The sequence below is a fragment of the Panthera leo genome, chromosome C1 (genome assembly GCF_018350215.1).
Source record: "Panthera leo isolate Ple1 chromosome C1, P.leo_Ple1_pat1.1, whole genome shotgun sequence".
Lineage (NCBI taxonomy): Eukaryota > Metazoa > Chordata > Mammalia > Carnivora > Felidae > Panthera > Panthera leo.
In genome coordinates, this window is record NC_056686.1 from 107708102 (window position 1) to 107726595 (window position 18494).

The window sequence follows — 18494 nt, forward strand, 5'->3', positions numbered from 1 at the left end:
GTCAGGGTCTTTTTTTTCATTAATCCATTTTGAAAATCTCTGTAATTATATGTTCGTATTTCAATTTAATGTAATTATTGATGTGTTTGGGATTAAGATCTACAGTGTTCTCTGCTTGTTCCTCTGATTCATTGCTCTGTTTCCTTTTACTGTCTTTGGATTATTTTTTAAATTTTCAATTTTAACTTATATGTTATTTTCTTTAACTATATATTGTTATGTGGATTTTTTTCTTAATAGCCAGGCTAGGAATTAATATACATCCTTAACTTTTCATAGTTCACTTATACTTGGTATTTTACTACACCAAGAGAGATGTCTAAAATCTTCCATCAAGGGGCACGTGGGTGTCTCAGTCAATAGAGCATAAAATTCTTGATCTCAGGGTTGTGAGTTCAAGCCCCACATTGGATGTGGAGCCTACCTCAGAAAAAAAAGAAAAAAGAAAACCTTCCACCATATAGGTCTCTTTAATATACCCCCTTAATGCTGTAGTTGTCATAGGTCATCTGCATATATCGAAAACCCTATCAGAAAATATTGTAATTTTTGCTTTTAAGTCAAACATACTTTAAAGAACTTAGAGAAAAATATCTATTATACTTACCTATATATTTACTATTTCTATTGCTCTTCCTTTAATTCCTGACTTTTGAAGTTTCTCTCTAGTATCATTTCCCTTTAGTTTGAAGAGCTTTAAAATTTCTTTAGCATAGGTCTGGTAGTGACAAATTTTCTTAGTTTGCTTCATCTAAGAATGTATTTATTTCACTTTCTTCCCTAAAGTATTTTTTTTGTTGGATATAGAATTCTGGGTTGACAGTTGGTGTAGCATTTAAAAAATACTGTTCCACTTCTTTCTGGCCTCCATGAAAAATGTGTAGTCATTTGAATGATTGTTCCCTTATATATATATGATTTGTTGTTAGTTTCTGGCTGCCTTCAAGATTTTTTTCATTGTCTCTTGTCTTCAGTAGTTCAGTTATGATGTGTTGGGCATTGATATTCTTGGGTTTTCCTGTTTGAAGTTTGCTGAGTTTCTTGTACTGTAAGCTAAGGGGTTTTTTTTTTCATCACATTTAGAATGTTTTCAGAAATTTCTTTTTTTTTCTTCCTCATTTTTTTAAATTTAAATTTTAGTTAGCTAACATACAGTGCAATATTGGTTTAGGAGTAGAATTCAGTGATTCACCACTTACGTACAACACCTAGTGCTCATCACAAGTGCCCTCCTTAGTACCCATCTATATCACTGCCTATCCACCTCCCTCCATCAACCCATATTTTGTGCTCTATAATTAAGAGTCTCTTGTGGTTTGTTTTCCTCTCTTCCCCCCACTTTCCCATATGTTTATCTGTTTTGTTTCTTAAATTCCAGAAATGAGTGAAATCATATAGTATTTGTCTTTCTCTGATTGACTTATTTCACTTAGCATAATACATTCTAGCCCCATCCATGTCACTGCAAATGGAAAGATTTCATTCTTTTTGATGGCTGAGTAATATCCCATTGTGTGTGTGTGTGTGTGTGTGTGTGTGTGTGTGTGTGTATGTGTGTGTATATATATATATATATATATATATATATATATATATATATACCACGTCTTCTTTATCCATTTGGACATTTAGGGTTTCTCCATAGTTTGGCTATTGTTGATAATAGTGATATATACACTGGAGTGCATGTACCCCTTTGAATCTGTATTTCTGTGTCCTTTGGGCAAATACCTAGTAGTGCAATTGTTGGATGGTAGGGTAGTTCTATTTTTAGTTTCTTGAAGAACCTCCATATTGTTCTCCACAGTGGCTGCACCTATTAGCATTTACACCAACAATGCAAGAGTGTTCCTCTTTCTCTGCATCCTTGCCAATACCTGTTGTTTCTTATGTTGTTAATTTTAGCCATTCTGACAGGTGTGAGGTGGTTATTTCATCATGGTTTTGATTTGTATTTCCCTGATGATGAGTGATGGTGAGCATTTTTTTCATATGTCTGTTAACCATATGGATGTCTTCTTTGGATAAGTATCTATGGATGTCTTCTGTCCATTTCTTAACTGGCTTATTTGTTTTTTGGCTGTTGAGTTTAATAAGTTCTTTATAGATTTTGGATACTAAACCTTTATCAGATATGTCATTTTCAAATGTCTTCTCCCATTCCTAGGCTGTATTTTAGTTTTGTTGATTGTTTCCTTCACTGTGCAGAAGCTTTTTTTCTTGATGAAATTCCAATAGTTGATGTTTGCTTTTGTTTCCTTTGCCTTTGGCAGTGTGTCTAGTAAGAAGTTGCTCCAGGTGAGATCAAAGAGGTTGCTGCCTGGGTTCTCCTCTAGGATTTTGATGGTTTCTTGTCTCACATTTAGGTCTTTTATCCATTTTGAATTTATTTTTATGTATGTGTAAGAAAGTGGTGCAGTTTCATTCTTCTGCATATTGCTGTCCAGTTTTTCCCAACACCTTTTGCTGAAGAGACTGTCTTTATGCCACTGGATATTCTTTCCTGCTTAGTTGAAGATGAGTTGACCATACAGTTGTGGGTCCATTTCTGGGTTTTCTATTCAGAACACCAAAGTTCTGTAGGGGTTCTGTATTCAGCGTTTTGTTTTCTGAACCCCTTAGCTGAGGCTAAGACTTCCAGTACTATTTTAAATAGTAATGATGAGAGTGGACATCCTTGTCTTGTTCCTAACTGTAGAGAAATGGTTCTCAATTTTTCCCCTTTGAGGATGATATTAGCTGTGGATCTCTTATATACAGCCTTAATGATGTTAAGGTATGTCCCATGTATGCCTACTTTGTTGAGGGTTTTTATCAAGAATGAATGTTGTATTTTATCAAATGCTTTTTCTGCATCTATTGACAAGACCATATGGTTCTTATCATTTCTCTTATAATATAGTGTATCATGATGATTTATTTGCAAATATTGAATCAGCCCTGCAGCTCAGGAATAAATCCCACTTGATCATGGTGAATACTCTAATGTACTATTAAATTCGATTTGTTAGTATCTTGTTGAGAATTTTTGCATCCATATTATCAGGGATATTGGCCTGTAATTCTCCTTTGAGTGGGGTCTTTGTTTTGGAATCAAAGTAATGCTGGCCTCAATAAAATCAGTTTGGAAGTTTTCCTTCCATTTCTATTTTTTGGAACAGTTTGAGAAGAATATGTATTAACTCTTCTTTAAATGTCTGGTAGAATTCCCCTGGGAAACCATCTGGCCCAGGACTCTGTTTGGTGGGAGATTTTTTATTACTGGTTCAATTTCTTTGATGGTTAAGGGTCTGTTCAAATTTTCTATTTCTTCCTGTTTCAGTTTTGGTAGTTTGTGAGTTTCTAGGAATTCATCCATTTCTTCCAGATTGCCTGCAGTTTGTTGGCATATAATTTTTCATAGTATTCTCATAATTGTTTGTATTTCTGTGGTATTGATTGTGATATATCCTCTTTCATTTGTAATTTTATCTATTTGGGTCCTTCCTCTTTCTTTTTGATCAGTCTGGCTAGGGGGTTATCATTTTTGTTAATTCTCTCAAAGAACTAGCTCTTAGTTTCATTGATCTGTTCTACTGGGTTTTTTGTTTGTTTCTGTAAAAGTTATTTCTGCTCTAATCTTTATTATTCCCCTTCTTCTGTTGGCTTTACTTTATTTGCTTCCTTTTCTATCTCCTTTAGGTGTAAGGTTAGGTTGTGTATTTGGGACCTTTCTTGCTTCTTGAGGTAAGCCTAAATTACAATATACTTCCCTCTTAGGACTCCCTTTGCTACATCCCAAAGGTTTTGGACTGTCATGGTTTCATTTTTATTTGCTTCCATGTATTTTTTTAAATATTTATTTATTTTGAGAGAGGGAGAGAGCATGAGAAGAGGAGGGGCAGAAAGCAAGAGAGAGAGAGAGAGAGAGAGAGAGAGAGAGAGAATCCCAAGCAGGCTCCACTGTCAACGCAGAGCACTACGCGGGGCTCTATCTCATGAACTGTGAGATCATGACCTGAGCCCAAATCCAAAGTCAGACACTTAACTGAGCCACTCAGGCATCCCTGCTTCCTGTATTTTTTTAATTTCTTCTATTTCCTGGTCAACCTATTCATTCTTTAATAGAATATCCTTTTACCTCCATGTACTTGAAGGTCTTCCAAACTTTTTCTTGTGGTTGACTATATGTTTCATAGTGTTGTGATCTGAAAATATGCATGGCATGATCTCAATCTTTTTGTATTTGTTGAAGGCTGACTTGTGACCCAGTATGTGATCTGTCCTGGAGAATGTTCCATGTGTACTCAAAAAGAATGTGTATTCTGCTGTTTTAGGATGAAATATTCTGAATATATCTGCAAAGTGCATATGGTCCAGTGTGTCATTCAAAGCCATTGTTTCCTTATGAGGAGGTATGTCCTGTGGTTTTCTGCTTAGATGCCATAACTGTAAGTGGGGTGTTAAAGTCCCCTACTATTATTGTATTATTATCAATGAGTGTCTTTATGTTTGTGATTAATTGATTTATATATTTGGGTGCTTTCAAGCTGGGGGCATAAATATAATTGATAGATCTTCTTGGTGGATAGACCCCATTATTATGATATAATGCCCTTCTTCACCTCTTGTTACAGTCTGTTTTAAAATCTAATTTGTCTGATGTAAGTATGGCTACTCTAGTTTTCTTTTGACGTCCATTAGCATGTTAGAGAGTTCTCCATCCCCTCACTTTCAATCTGCAGGTGTCTTTAGGTCTAAAATGAGTCATAGGCAGCATATACATGAATCTTGTTTTTTATTTATTCTGATGCCCTTTGTCTTTTGATTGAAATATTTAGTCCATTTACATTCAGAGTGATTATTGAAATATATGAATTTAGTGACATTGTGTTGCCTGTAGTGTTGGTTTCTGGTGACGCGCTCTGGTCCTTTCTAGTGTTTGTTGCTTTTGGTCTTTTGTTTTCTCCACTCAAAGAGTCCTCAAAATTTCTTGTAGGGCTGACTCCTGTAGTTTTTGTTTGTTGGGGAAACTCTTTATCTCTCCTTCTATTTTGAATGACAGCCTTGCTGGATAGAGTATTCTTGGCTGCATATTTTTCCTATTTAGCATGTTGAATATATCTCGCCAGTCCTTTCTGGCCTGTCAAGTTTCTGTGGACAGTTCTACTATGAACCTGATATGTCTTTCCTTGTAGGTTAAGGACTTTTTTTCCCCTTGGTGCGTTCAGTATTCTTTCCTTGTTTGTGTTTTTTGTGAATTTGATTATGACATGTCTTGGTGATGGCTGGCTTTTATTGAATTTGATGGGAGTTCTCTGTGTTTCTTGGATTTTATATCTGTGTCCTTTCCCAGAATAGGGAAGTTTTCATCTATAATTTGCTCACATAAACCTTCTGCCCCTTTTTCTCTCTCTTCATCTTCTGGGACTCCTAGGTTATAAATATTATTATATTTTAATAAATTGCTGAGTTCCCTAAGTCTGCCTTCAGGATCTCTCACTTTTGTTTCCCTCTTCTTTTCAGTTTCATTATTTTCCATAATTTTATCTTCTATATCACTATTTTGCTCCTCTGCCTCATCATCCATCCTCATTTTTATGGCCTCCATTTGGGTTTGCGTCTTGGTTATAGCAATTTTAACTTCAGTCTGACTAGATTTTACTTCTTTTATCTCTGCAGAAAGGGATTATCTTGTGTCTTCTATGCTTTCTTCAAGCCTACCTAGTATCCTTATAATCATTGTTTTAAATTCTAGTTCAGACACTTACTTAATTCTGCATTGATTAAATCCCTGGCTGTCATTTCTTCTGTTTTTTTCTTTTGAGGTGAATTCCTCCTTCTTGTCATTTTGGAGGAAGAAAACAACAACAACAATAATAGTAATAATAGAATGAAATAAAAATTTAAATTTTTTAAATATCAAATAAAGGAAGCTGGATCTTAGGTGTGTTTTGGTCTGCTTGTTAAGAGAAGCTCGATTAAAAAAAAGAAAAAAATTAAAATTAAAAAATAAAAAATAATAAGACAAAATAAAAAATTTTGCTCTTTTTGTGTCCAAGAAACAAAAGAAAAGAAAAACAACAACAAAAACAAAAACAAAACAACAAAAAAGTGAACAAACCAACAAACAGAAAAACCCAAATGAAGCTAGATCCATTTTCCTCTAGAGCTGAATCTTTGCAGCACTCTATGATCAGTAGGCTAAGCTCCCAGAAGGGATTTGTACTGGTCCTCTGGGGGAGGGGTCTGCTGATCTGATTCCAAGGCCCACTTACCCTAGTGGAGTTGGACCTGGAGGCAACAGGGATGCAAGGCTTGGTATAACAGCCCTGTTCTCCACTTAGTGGCACTGTTTTGCTCACTGGAGTCAATCAGTGTTGATGGGCTAATGGTGTAAATGGCTTCACCCTGCTCTCTAGTCTCTGAAGTGAGAAGCTCGCACTCTCACAGACATACGGATCAGTCACCCATCCTGTGCCCCCTGCTTCTGTCAGCTCTCTGCCTTCCTCCTGTCTGTGTCTGAGCTGTCTGCCTACCAGGCGGCACCTCTCTCCAGAGTTTTATCTCAGGTGCAGTTGTGTTCCAAAACCACACATCAGAGACTCCCATGGTTCAGACCTGCAGTGATCTTCTGGGGGAGGGTCTCACTGTGCTGTAGCTGGGGCCAGCTTGTCCCAGGAAATAGTCATCCCACTGCAGAATGGCAGAAGTTCAGAGTTTATGGTAACTCACAACACAGAGCTGGCACCAGGATTTGCTGCCCTAAGCTGTCATCCTTTGTTCCTGTATGGGTGCCATGGTGGCTTGATGGTGCCTACTGGATCTTCTACCTGTGGATAGGCCATATAACCCCTACCAAATGCACTCCAAGGAAGGGAACATCTTCTCCCCACATGATCCAGGGGATCCTCAGACCTTGCTGCCTGCTCCCAGGGCTCTGCCCTGCTTCCTCACCAGAGCACCGCCAGGTGCTGACCTCTGAAACTTCAGATTCAGTGCTCTAATGTTTATAAAAAACTGGCAGTATTGAAACTCTCTCCTTTTTCTCTTGTCAGTGGTTTTGGGGAACAGTTGTTTTGTGCAGTCCCCAGTTCGTGTTTTCACTCTTTCTCTCTAGTTGCTTTCAGAGGGAGTGCTTTCTTGTGCAAACCCAGTGCACTGCTCTCTCTCCCCCTCTCTTTTCCTCTCCATGAAAACAGCCCCCTCCCCTCTGGGGCACTGCAGCTCTTCACTTCCCCAGTTCCCCTCTCTGCACTATGTACCTGCTGTGTTCTTTCCTTCGAATTATTCAGACTATTCTGTTAATCCTCAGACTGATTTCCTAGGTGTTCAAAATGGTTTGATGTTGATCTCGCTGTGTTTGAGGGACAGACAAGTCCCCTTACTACTCTGCCATCTTAACTCTTCTTCCAAGAAATTTGTTGATATTGTTCTCCACCACACTTTCTCTTCTGTTCCTGCATCTCTGATGGCAGAATGTTAGATGTTTATTGTTGTCCTATAGGTCCCTGAGGCTCTGTTCATTTTTTCCAATACAGTAAAACCTTGGTTTATGAGTAACTTGTTCTGCGAGTGTTCCACAAGATGAACAAACATTTCTAATAAATTTTAACTTGATAAACAAGTGATGTCTTCCAATACAAGCAGTGTGTGATGCTGAACATTGCATGATCACAACTGAGCCAATGGTTCTTGAAATTCACTTTGATATATGAGTGCTTTGGATTACAAGCATGTTTCCAGAATGAATTATGCTAGCAAGCCAAGGTTTTACTGTATTATTGTTTCTCTGTTCTTCAGACTGGATCATTTCTTTTGAGCTATTTAGTTTACTGATTCTTTCCTCAGTAATCTTATGTTGTAATTAAAACTTACCAGTGAATTTTTTATTTCAGTTATTATATTTTTCAGTTCTAATATATCAATTTCATTCTTTTTTTTTCATCTATATTTAACCCTTGAACAACAGAGGGGTTAAGAGTGCTAACTTCACACACAGTCAAAATCCACACATAACTTTTGATTCCCATAAAATTTACCAATAGCCTATTGTTGACCAGAAACCTTACTAACATAAGCAGTCAGTTATCACTTCTTGTTCATGTTGTATGTATTACATACTTTATTCTTACAATAAGCAAACTAGAGAAAAAAAATGTTAAGAAAATCATAAGGAAGAGAAAATACATTTACAGCACTGTACTGTAGTTATCAAAAAAAAATCCACATGTAAGTGGACCCGCACACTTCAAAACTGTGTTATTCAAGTGTCAACTATATCTCCCTGCTGTTATTTTCCATTCAGTTCAAGAGTACTTCTTAGAGTCTGGTTATAAGAGCTGCTTTAAAGTCTGATAATTTCAACTACCATGTTACCTTGGTGTTGAGATCTGTTGGTTGTCCTTTCCCTTAAACATTACTGAGATTTTCATAGTTGTTTGTATGTTAAGTCATTTTGAATAATATCTTGGACATTTTGAATACTATGTTATGAGACTCTGGACCTTGTTTAGTTGCTGTGGAGAATGATGGCTATTACATTTTTTAAGAAGTTGATCCAATTTAGACTACAAGTTCTTACTGGCCTTCAGGGGCTTAGGTCATTTCAGTTTTCAAGGTGTTTTCAGTGCTATTTGGATAATTTAGATCACTCAGTGGCTAGTCTGGGACCTGTAAAATGTTCTATTCCATAGTTCAGTTCTCAAAGACTTTCTACCCTGTTTAGGCTCAGATCCACCCATGCACAGTTTGGGGTAAGTCCTGGAGTTTATACACTTTTTGGGATCATTTTCTTGAATTTCTTCCTCTCTGAATTCTTCCAGACACTTTATCGTTCCAGAAGCCCCTATATTCCTGATCTTTTTGCAAGAAAGCTGGGCTTTTGTTTTCCTACTTTGCAATATACTTCCTGCAAATGTGTCTGCCTCTAGAGCCAAGCAGCAGGAAAACAGATAGAAAAATGAAACAGGATTCTCCTCCCACCTCCATGTTCTTAGGACCAGAGCTCCTCTAGTCGTGGAGGATTCCCCTTCCTCAGGGTTTTAGGTGCCTATCGGGCTGTCACTGCCATACTACAATAGGATTTCCTGGGAATTGGGGGTGGGAGGAAACAACAACAGAGAAGATTTTCCCCATTCATTCATACTCTTAGGGGCCCCTTTTCCTTCTCTTCAGACCAGAAAGGGCTTCTTTTGGAGTACCTTTTGGGCACACCCAGTTTCAAGTTGCTGTTGAGATCAAGCCAGAGGATATCATAGGGACAACAAAAGAATTTTCTAAGCACTACTTGCTTAATCACTTCAGGGATACAAAAGAGAAGGAAAAGGAACAAACATTTATTTGAATACATACCAAAATTTTTAAATTTTTTTAAACATTTATTTATTTTTAAGACAGAGAACACAAGCAGGGGAGGGGTAAAGAGAGAGGGAGACACACAGAAATCGAAACAGGCTTCAGGCTCCAACCTGTCAGCACAGAGCCCGACATGGGGCTCAAACTCACAGACTGCAAGATCATGACCCAAGCCAAAGTCAGACACTCAACCGACTGAGCCACCCAGGTGCCCCTACATATGAAAATGTTTAAGCTAATCTAATAACCTTACAAAGTAGACAAAACTGGAAGGGGCCAATTTTATATCTGGATGATAGAATGATAAAGAATGGGACAATATCCCTTGTCTTCCCAAGACCCTATGCAACACTGGTCCTTACAATTTGAAGGGTAAGTCTGTCTCATATTTATGAAATGCCCAGGACTTCATGGGTAGTATTTTACTTAAGCACCCCTAAAATAATATGCCTTAATTAAAACTAACAGTCATGCTTTTGGAGAAATGTCAGGCTGTGTGACTGAGCAGCTGGAGATTTGGGAGTTTGGAGACCTTCTCAATAGTCCTTATTTCACATTGTTGAGTGACAACCTGTTCTGCCACAATTATCATATATGGCCATACAGGTTACAGACCCCAGGAGAAGTTTTCTGGGTTTTTTCCTCATGGATTTTGATGTAAATGGCACCTCCTGAAGCTGTGTGCATTTTGGCTGTGTATCCTGCTCACAGCAAAGATCCTGGACAATGATAAAAGTACGATGTGGCAATGACAGCATATCATCTCTTTTCTTCATTTACTCTCTGCCTCTTTCCTCCTCTCCCAGTGTTGGAGGAAGATGACTGTGACCTCTCCAGAGTCTTTGAGTCTCACTAGAAGAAACCATCCATTCTCCCAGAGTGCCCCAACAGGACTGAACTGCATGGGCTGGCCAGAGTACCTACCAGACACTGGTGAGTCATGTGCCTCTCTCTTTTGTTTTATACTCTGGTGTCCTAGAAAGGACAAGAAATGAGAGAGTATCGTTGACTGCTATGTTTACTTGTCTGGCAGAAGTAGCTTGAAGGTGAGACAGATAAACCAGTGTCTCTTATCCCTTCAGTTAGGAAGAGGTCCCTAGCACCCAGAGAAAGGGAATTATTGGCTTGGGGAAGATTCCATTATTGAATCCCCAAACCTGCCTCCATTCATTTATTTTGAGTAAAACTAATGTTCATCTCTTGGGTCTAGCAATAGGATATAACTATAGGATATACAACTTGCAGAAGAAATAATCACATAGAGAGTTGTCTTTAGTCTAGAATGGAACTTGAGTGTTTTCCCTTTGACAGACAAGCTTCTTCTGTGAGTTTTATGGCTGCCTCTCTGAGTCTCTTACCCAAATCTGTGGCAAACAGCATCACATCATATATTTGCCCATAAAAGCACTGGCCTTTGTGCCAGAAGGAAACTGGGCCCCAGTGAGAGCCAAGATAGGGCATCCTCATGCATAGCCACCACCTTTCCCAGACCTAACCTAGGAGGGGCTTGCATATGCTGAAAATGTTCAAGGGCTCCTGGTGTCAAGTGTCAGATCTTGAGCAGGTGCAGATTTTATTAGCAACCTTATTGTCTGAAAGCTGGCTGGAAGGAGAGGCCAATCTGGTGTTTAGGAAAGACAAAGAATGGAGGGCACCTGGGTGGTTCAGTTGGTTGAGTGTCCAACTTCAGCTCAGGTCATGATCTCACAGTTCATGAGTTTGAGCCCCACGTCAGGCTCACTGCTGTCAGCCTGTTAGTGCAGAGCCTGTTTCGGATCCTCTGTCCCCCTCACTCTGCCCCTCCCCGGCTTGCACTCACCCAAAAATAAATAAATATATATTTTTTAAATATAAAGAATGGTAAAGCCATAGACAGGGTTGAAAAAGCAAAATAGCTACACCTGTCAAACATGTACTTCATCCAGACTTGGGGAGTGGGAACAGGACTGACATTCCAGGCAAAAGATGATAGGAGCAGAGTGGCTAGGCTCTGGGGGTTCAAGTGCAGCATATGCCATCCTGAGGAAGGTCAGCTCTGATGCAGAACTGAGTCCTGAACTCTGAATCCAACTCAGTGCATACAAGGTGCTGGTCCTGGGGGAGCTAGCTGCTCTGATTAGGTGGTGGACATGATTATTTTCCATTAGAAATGTATGTGCTTATGCTGCATCATGCAGTGGACTTATTCTTTCCCAGATAGGTTGTGATTTAAATTCACAGTAAGCAAAGTCATGAAAAGGTAAGTTTGACAACTGCTGAAAGAATGTTTTCAAAGGAAACAGATATTTCTAACATAGGTCTTCATTAAGTTATGGGATTATTTACAGGCTCATGGAAGGAGCAGTAATTGGTGACAATAGTGTTTTTCCAGTGATAATTCTCAAGGCTAAATTTGCCCTTTGAAGTTAGAGCTTTCTTACAAATCCAAAGCTTAATAATCATATGTGCCTAAAATTTCAGAGGTTCATTTGAATTAACTGACAGGTGGGGGTGCCTGGGTGGCTCAGTCAGTTAAGCGTATGACTCTTGATTTTGGCTTAGGTCATGATCTCACGGTATCATGGGTTCAAGCCCCATGTCGGGCTCTGCGCTGACCCTGCGGAGCCTGCTTGGGATTCCCTCTCTCTCTCTCTCTCCCGCTCTCTGCCCCTCCTGATTCACGCTGTCTCTCAGAATAAATAAATAAATTTTAAAAAAATTGACAGGTGTGTGCGCCTGGGTCGCTAAGTCGGTTGAGCGTCCGACTTCGGCTCAGGTCATGATCTCGCAATCTGTGAGTTCCAGCCCCGCATCGGGCTCTGTGCTGATGGCTCAGAGCCTGGAGCCTGCTTTGGATTCTGTGTCTCCCTCTCTCTCTGACCCTCCCCCGCTCATGCTGTGTCTCTCTCTGTCAAAAAATAAATAAAACATTAAAAAAATTTTTTTTAAAAATTGACAGGTGAATTTATTGCAGAATAATCAAAAAACCTCAGTGACACATATGTCCTGACATGCTTGCACCCCAAGGATACTGCTCTGGATGTAAGAGATCGGGGCTCTGGCTCTAGCTGCACTAGATATGGGGGTGAGAAATCGTGCACATCCCTCATTTCTCTGTATTTCAGATTCCTTCATTATTCAAAAAAGGAATAATAATTCCTCTTTTCCCATTTCATCAGGTTAATATTGACAGTCAAGTTAATATGGACTTGGGTCTCTGTATTTAGCTTAGGAAAGCCTTCTTTTCTTTATCACTTCTATTCCAACTGTTCTATTCCAGACTTCTGGGGTTATATTTCCAGTCTCTATCCCCAGAACCTCTCTCATCATTTTCATTATTTTAAAAAATGTTTCTGCTTAGGTCTTGGAGAATTTCTGTTTTATCTTCTACTTTGTTTTTCTGGTTTTACCTACCTGTTCATTGCCTCCTAGATTTGTGATTCAGTGATCACACTTTTAATCTACAATAAATCTTTCCAATGTCCTATAGAAGTTTGGTAAAAACAGAATATTGAGAATTTCGTAACAACTTTCTCCTGTTCATGTTTTATAAATTTATTTGCAAATTCATCTGCATTTGTTTTGACTGGTAGTTTTTCTATAGGTGAAATTTCTCTATTTGCTTATCCTTACAGATATCAATCTTTCCCCAATGAGGGCTTGTTATCAAGTAGTTGGAGACAACATCCTTTCAGAGACTGCTATAGAGTGCTATTAAACTCCTTCAAACACAGCTGAAGCAAGAAGTGAAAGGCTTCCCTGTAATGTGTATCACAAGTTCAGTCACCTTGGAGGGAGCTGTAAGCAGTGCCAGCCGGAAACTTTGCTTCTTTTCAGCATTTCTTTTACATGTGTGGAGTAGTCAAGAATTATCCTCATGTGGGAGCATGCCACCCTTTGCCCCACAAGTTGGTGCCCAGAATAAATTGCACCACATCCACTCCACTCTCAGTGGAACCAGCAGAGCCAGATACAACTCTGCAAGTTGCCAGCATACAGATGCACACAGACTAGGGTAAAACCCTCTGCTCCTCCAGAGCCCATGCCCATTACTTAGGGAGGTTGGCGAGGTTCTACCAGGCACTTTCCTACTTGCCTTCTGTTTCCATTGTTATTTCGAAGGTATGGGTCACTTCTTTCTTCAAGCCAATTATATCTTATGGGTGAATTTCTCTACTTTTTAAACAGCTTTATTGAAATAGAGTTCACATTCCATAAAGTTCACCCATTTAAAGTGTACAATTCAGATTTTATTAGTCTGTTCACATATAGGTGTAATCATCACCACAAATTTTCCTATTCTGGATTTGCATATGAATTGAATCCTATAGGACCTAGTCTTTTGTGACTTTTTTCACTGAGAATAGTGTTTTCAAGGTTCATCCATGTTGTCACATGTATCATTCCTTTTGATGACTGAATAATAACCCATTTTATACAGATGTACCACAACTTGCTTATCCATTCATCTACTGGTGGACATTTGGATTGTTTCCAGCTTTCAGCTATTATGTATAATGCTGCTATAAAAATTCATGTACAAGTTTTAATGAAGCCATATGTTTTCACTCACATACATAGGACTAGAACTGGTGGGTCAGATGTTAACTTTATTTTGAATCATTTGAAGAATTGCTAAACTGTGTTCTTTTTTTTTAATATATGAAATTTATTGTCAGATTGGTTTCCATACATCACCCAGTGCTCATCCCAACAGGTGCCCTCCTCGATACCCATCACCCACCCTCCCCTCCCTCCCACCCCCCATCAGCCCTCAGTTTGTTCTCAGTTTTTAAGAGTCTCTTATGCTTTGGCTCTCTCCCACTCTAACCACTTTTTTTTTTCCTTCCCCTCCCCCATGGGTTCCTGTTAAGTTTCTCAGGATCCACATAAGAGTGAACGCATATGGTATCTGTCTTTCTCTGTATGGCTTATTTCACTTAGCATAACACTTTCCAGTTCCATCCACGTTGATACAAAGGGCCATATCTCATTGCCATGTAGTACTCCATTGATGGACATTTAGGCTCTTTCCATAATTTGGCTGTTGTTGAGTGTGCTGCTATAAACATTGGGGTACAAGTGCCCCTATGCATCAGTACTCCTGTATCCCTTGGGTAAATTCTTAGCAGTGCTACTGCTGGGTCATAGGGTAGGTCTATTTTTAATTTTTTGAGGAACCTCCACATTGTTTTCCAGAGTGGCTGCACCAATTTTCATTCCCACCAACAGTACAAGAGGGTTCCCGTTTCTCCACATCCTCTCCAGCACCTGTAGTCTCCTGATTTGTTCATTTTGGCCACTCTGACTGGCGTGAGGTGATATCTGAGTGTGGTTTTAATTTGTATTTCCCTGATGAGGAGCGACGTTGAGCATCTTTTCATGTGCCTGTTGGCCATCCGGATGTCTTCTTTAGAGAAGTGTCTATTCATGTTTTCTGCCCATTTCTTCACTGGGTTATTTGTTTTTCAGGTGTGGAGTTTGGTGAGCTCTTTATAGATCTTGGATACTAGCCCTTTGTCCAATATGTCATTTGCAAATATCTCTTCCCATTCCGTTGGTTGCCTTTTAGTTTTGTTGATTGTTTCCTTTGCTGTGCAGAAGTTTTTATCTTCATGAGGTCCCAATAGTTCATTTTTGCTTTTAATTCCCTTGCCTTTGAGGATGTGTCAAGTAAGAAATTGCTACGGCTGAGGTCAGAGAGGTCTTTTCCTGTTTTTTCCTCTAAGGTTTTGATGGTTTCCTGTCTCACATTCAGGTCCTTTATCCATTTTGAGTTTATTTTTGTGAATGGTGTGAGAAAGTGGTCTAGTTTCAACCTTTTGCATGTTGCTGTCCAGTTCTCCCAGCACCATTTGTTAAAGAGACTGTCTTTTTTCCATTGGATATTCTTTCCTGCTTTGTCAAAGATGAGTTGGCCATACGTTTGTGGGTCTAGTTCTGGGGTTTCTATTCTATTCCGTTGGTCTATGTGTCTGTTTTTGTGCCAATACCATACTGTCTTGATGATTACAGCTTTGTAGTAGAGGCTAAAGTCTGGGATTGTGATGCCTCCTGCTTTGGTCTTCTTCTTCAAAATTACTTTGGCTATTCGGGGCCTTTTGTGGTTCCATATGAATTTTAGGATTGCTTGTTCTAGCTTCGAGAAGAATGCTGGTGCAATTTTGATTGGGATTGCATTGAATATTTAGATAGCTTTGGGTAGTATTAGCATTTTGACAATATTTATTCTTCCAACCCATGAGCACGGAATATTTTTCCATTTCTTTATATCTTCTTCAATTTCCTTCATAAGCTTTCTATAGTTTTCAGCATACAGATCTTTTACATCTTTGGTTAGATTTATTCCTAGGTATTTTATGCTTTTTGGTGCAATTGTGAATGGGATCAGTTTCTTTATTTGTCTTTCTGTTGCTTCATTATTAGTGTATAACAATGCAACTGATTGCTGTACATTGATTTTGTATCCTGCAACTTTCCTAAATTCATGTATCAGTTCTAGCAGACTTCTGGTGGAGTCTATCGGATTTCCATGTATAGTATCATGTCATCTGCAAAAAGTGAAAGCTTAACTTCATCTTTGCCAATTTTGATGCCTTTGATTTCCTTTTGTTGTCTGATTGCTGATGCTAGCACTTCCAACACTATGTTAAACAAAAGCGGTGAGAGTGGACATCCCTGTTGTGTTCCTGATCTCATGGAAAAAGCTCTTAGTTTTTCCCCCATTGAGGATGATGTTAGCTGTGGGCTTTTCAAAAATGGCTTTTATGAGGTTTAAGTCTGTTCCTTCTATCCCGACTTTCTCGAGGGTTTTTATTAAGAAAGGATGCTGAATTTTGTCAAATGCTTTTTCTGCATCGATTGACAGGGTCATATAATTCTTATCTTTTCTTTTATTAATGTGATGTATCACGTTGATTGATTTGGAAATGTTGAACCAGCCCTGCATCCCAGGAATGAATCCCACTAGATCATGGTGAATAATTCTTTTTATATGCTGTTGAATTCGATTTGCTAATATCTTATTGAGAATTTTTGCATTCATATTCATCAGGGATATTGGCCTGTAGTTCTCTTTTTTTACTGGGTCTCTGTCTGGTTTAGGAATCAAAGTAATACTGGCTTCATAGAATGAGTCTGGAAGTTTTCCTTCCCTTTCTATGTTTTGGAATAGCTTGAGAAGGATAGGTATTATCTCTGCTTTAAACGTCTGGTAGAACTCCTCTGGGAAGCCATCTGGTCCTGGACTCTTATTTGTTGGCAGATTTTTGATGACTGATTCAATTTTTTCGCTAGTTATGGGTCTGTTCAAGCTTTCTATTTCCTCCTGATTGAGTTTTGGAAGCGTGTGGGTGATTAGGAATTTGTCCATTTCTTCCAGGTTTTCCAGTTTGTTGGCATCTAGTTTTTCATAGTATTCCCTGATAATTGCTTGTATTTCTGAGGAATTAGTTGTAATAATTCCATTGTCATTCATGATTTTATCTATTTGGGTCATCTCCCTTTTCTTTTTGAGAAGCCTGGCTAGAGGTTTATCAATTTTGTTTATCTTTTCAAAAAACCAAATCTTGGTTTCATTGATCTGCTCTACAGTTTTTTTAGCTTCTATATTGTTTATTTCTGCTCGAATCTTTATTATTTCTCTTCTTCTGCTGGGTTTAGGGTGTCTTTGCTGTTCTGCTTCTATTTCCTTTAGGTGTGTGTTAGATTTTGTATTTGGGATTTTTCTTGTTTCTTGAGATAGGCCTGGATTGCAATGTATTTTCCTCTCAGGACTTCCTTCGCTGCATCCCAAAGTGTTTGGATTGTTGTATTTTCATTTTCGTTTGTTTCCATATATTTGTTAATTTCTTCTCTAATTGCCTGGTTGACCCATTCATTCTTTAGTAGGGTGTTCTTTAACCTCCATGCTTTTGGAGGTTTTCCAGAGTTTTTCCTGTGGTTGATTTTAAGCTTCATAGCATTGTGGTCTGAAAGTATGCATGGTATGATTTCAATTCTTGTATACTTATGAAGGGCTGTTTTGTGACCCAGAATGTGATCTATCTTGGAGAATGTTCCATGTGCACTCGAGAAGAAAGTAGATTCTGATCCAATGTATCCTTCAGGGCCCTTGTTTCTTTATTGACCATGTGTCTAGATGATCTATCCATTTCTGTAAGTGGGGTGTTAAAGTCCCCTGCAATTTCCACATTCTTATCAATAAGGTTGCTTATGTTTGTGAGTAATTGTTTTATGTATTTGGGGGCTCCCGTATTTGGCGCATAGACATTTATAATTGTTAGCTCTTCCTGATGGATAGACCCTATAATGCCCTTCTTCATCTCTTGTTACAGCCTTTAATTTAAAGTCTAGTTTGTCTGATATAAGTATGGCTACTCCAGCTCTCTTTTGACTTCCAGTTGCATGATAGTTCTCCATCCCCTCATTTTCAATCTGAAGGTGTCCTCAGGTCTAAAATGAGTCTCTTGTAGACAGCAAATAGATGGGTCTTGTTTTTTTATCCACTCTGATACCCTATGTCTTTTGGTTGGCGCATTTAGTTCATTTACATTCAATGTTATTATAGAAAGATATGAGTTTAGAGTCATTGTGATGTCTGTAGGTTTCATGCTTGTAGTGATGTCTCTGGTACTTTGTCTCACAGGATCGCCCTTAGGACCCCTTGTAGGGCTGGTTTAGTGGGGACGAAGTCCTTCAGTTTTTGTTTGTTTGGGAAGACCTTTATCTCTCCTTCTATTCTAAATGACAGATTTGCTGGATAAAAGATTCTCGGCTGCATATTTTTTCCGTTCATTACATTGAAGATTTCCTGCCATTCCTTTCTGGCCTGCCAAGTTTCAGTAGAGAGATCCATCACGAGTCTTATTGCTGTCCCTTTATATGTTAGAGCATGTTTATCCCTAGCTGCTTTCACAATTTTCTCTTTATCCTTGTATTTTGCCAGTTTCACTATGGTATGTCATGCAGAAGATTGATTCAAGTTACGTCTGAAGGGAGTTCTCTGTGCCTCTTGGATTTCAATGCCTTTTTCCTTCCCCAGATCAGGGAAGTTCTCAGTTGTTATTTCTTCAAGTACACCTTCAGCACCTTTCCCTCTCTCTGGAGGGATACCAATGACTCCTCTGGAATACCAATGATGCGTAGATTATTTCTCTTTAGTGCATCACTTAGTTCTC

General features: G+C 38.7%; 1 protein-coding gene across 1 annotated transcript in view; it reads left to right on the forward strand.

Annotated features, from left to right (window-relative positions):
* Positions 1 to 18494, forward strand: part of LOC122225973 — a 249376-nt gene that overhangs the window by 129740 nt on the left and 101142 nt on the right. Inside the window, exon 6 of the mRNA XM_042948654.1 lies at positions 10143 to 10269. Within this exon, the coding sequence (XP_042804588.1) occupies positions 10143 to 10269 (127 nt within the window). The remainder of the gene's footprint in view (positions 1 to 10142; positions 10270 to 18494) is intronic.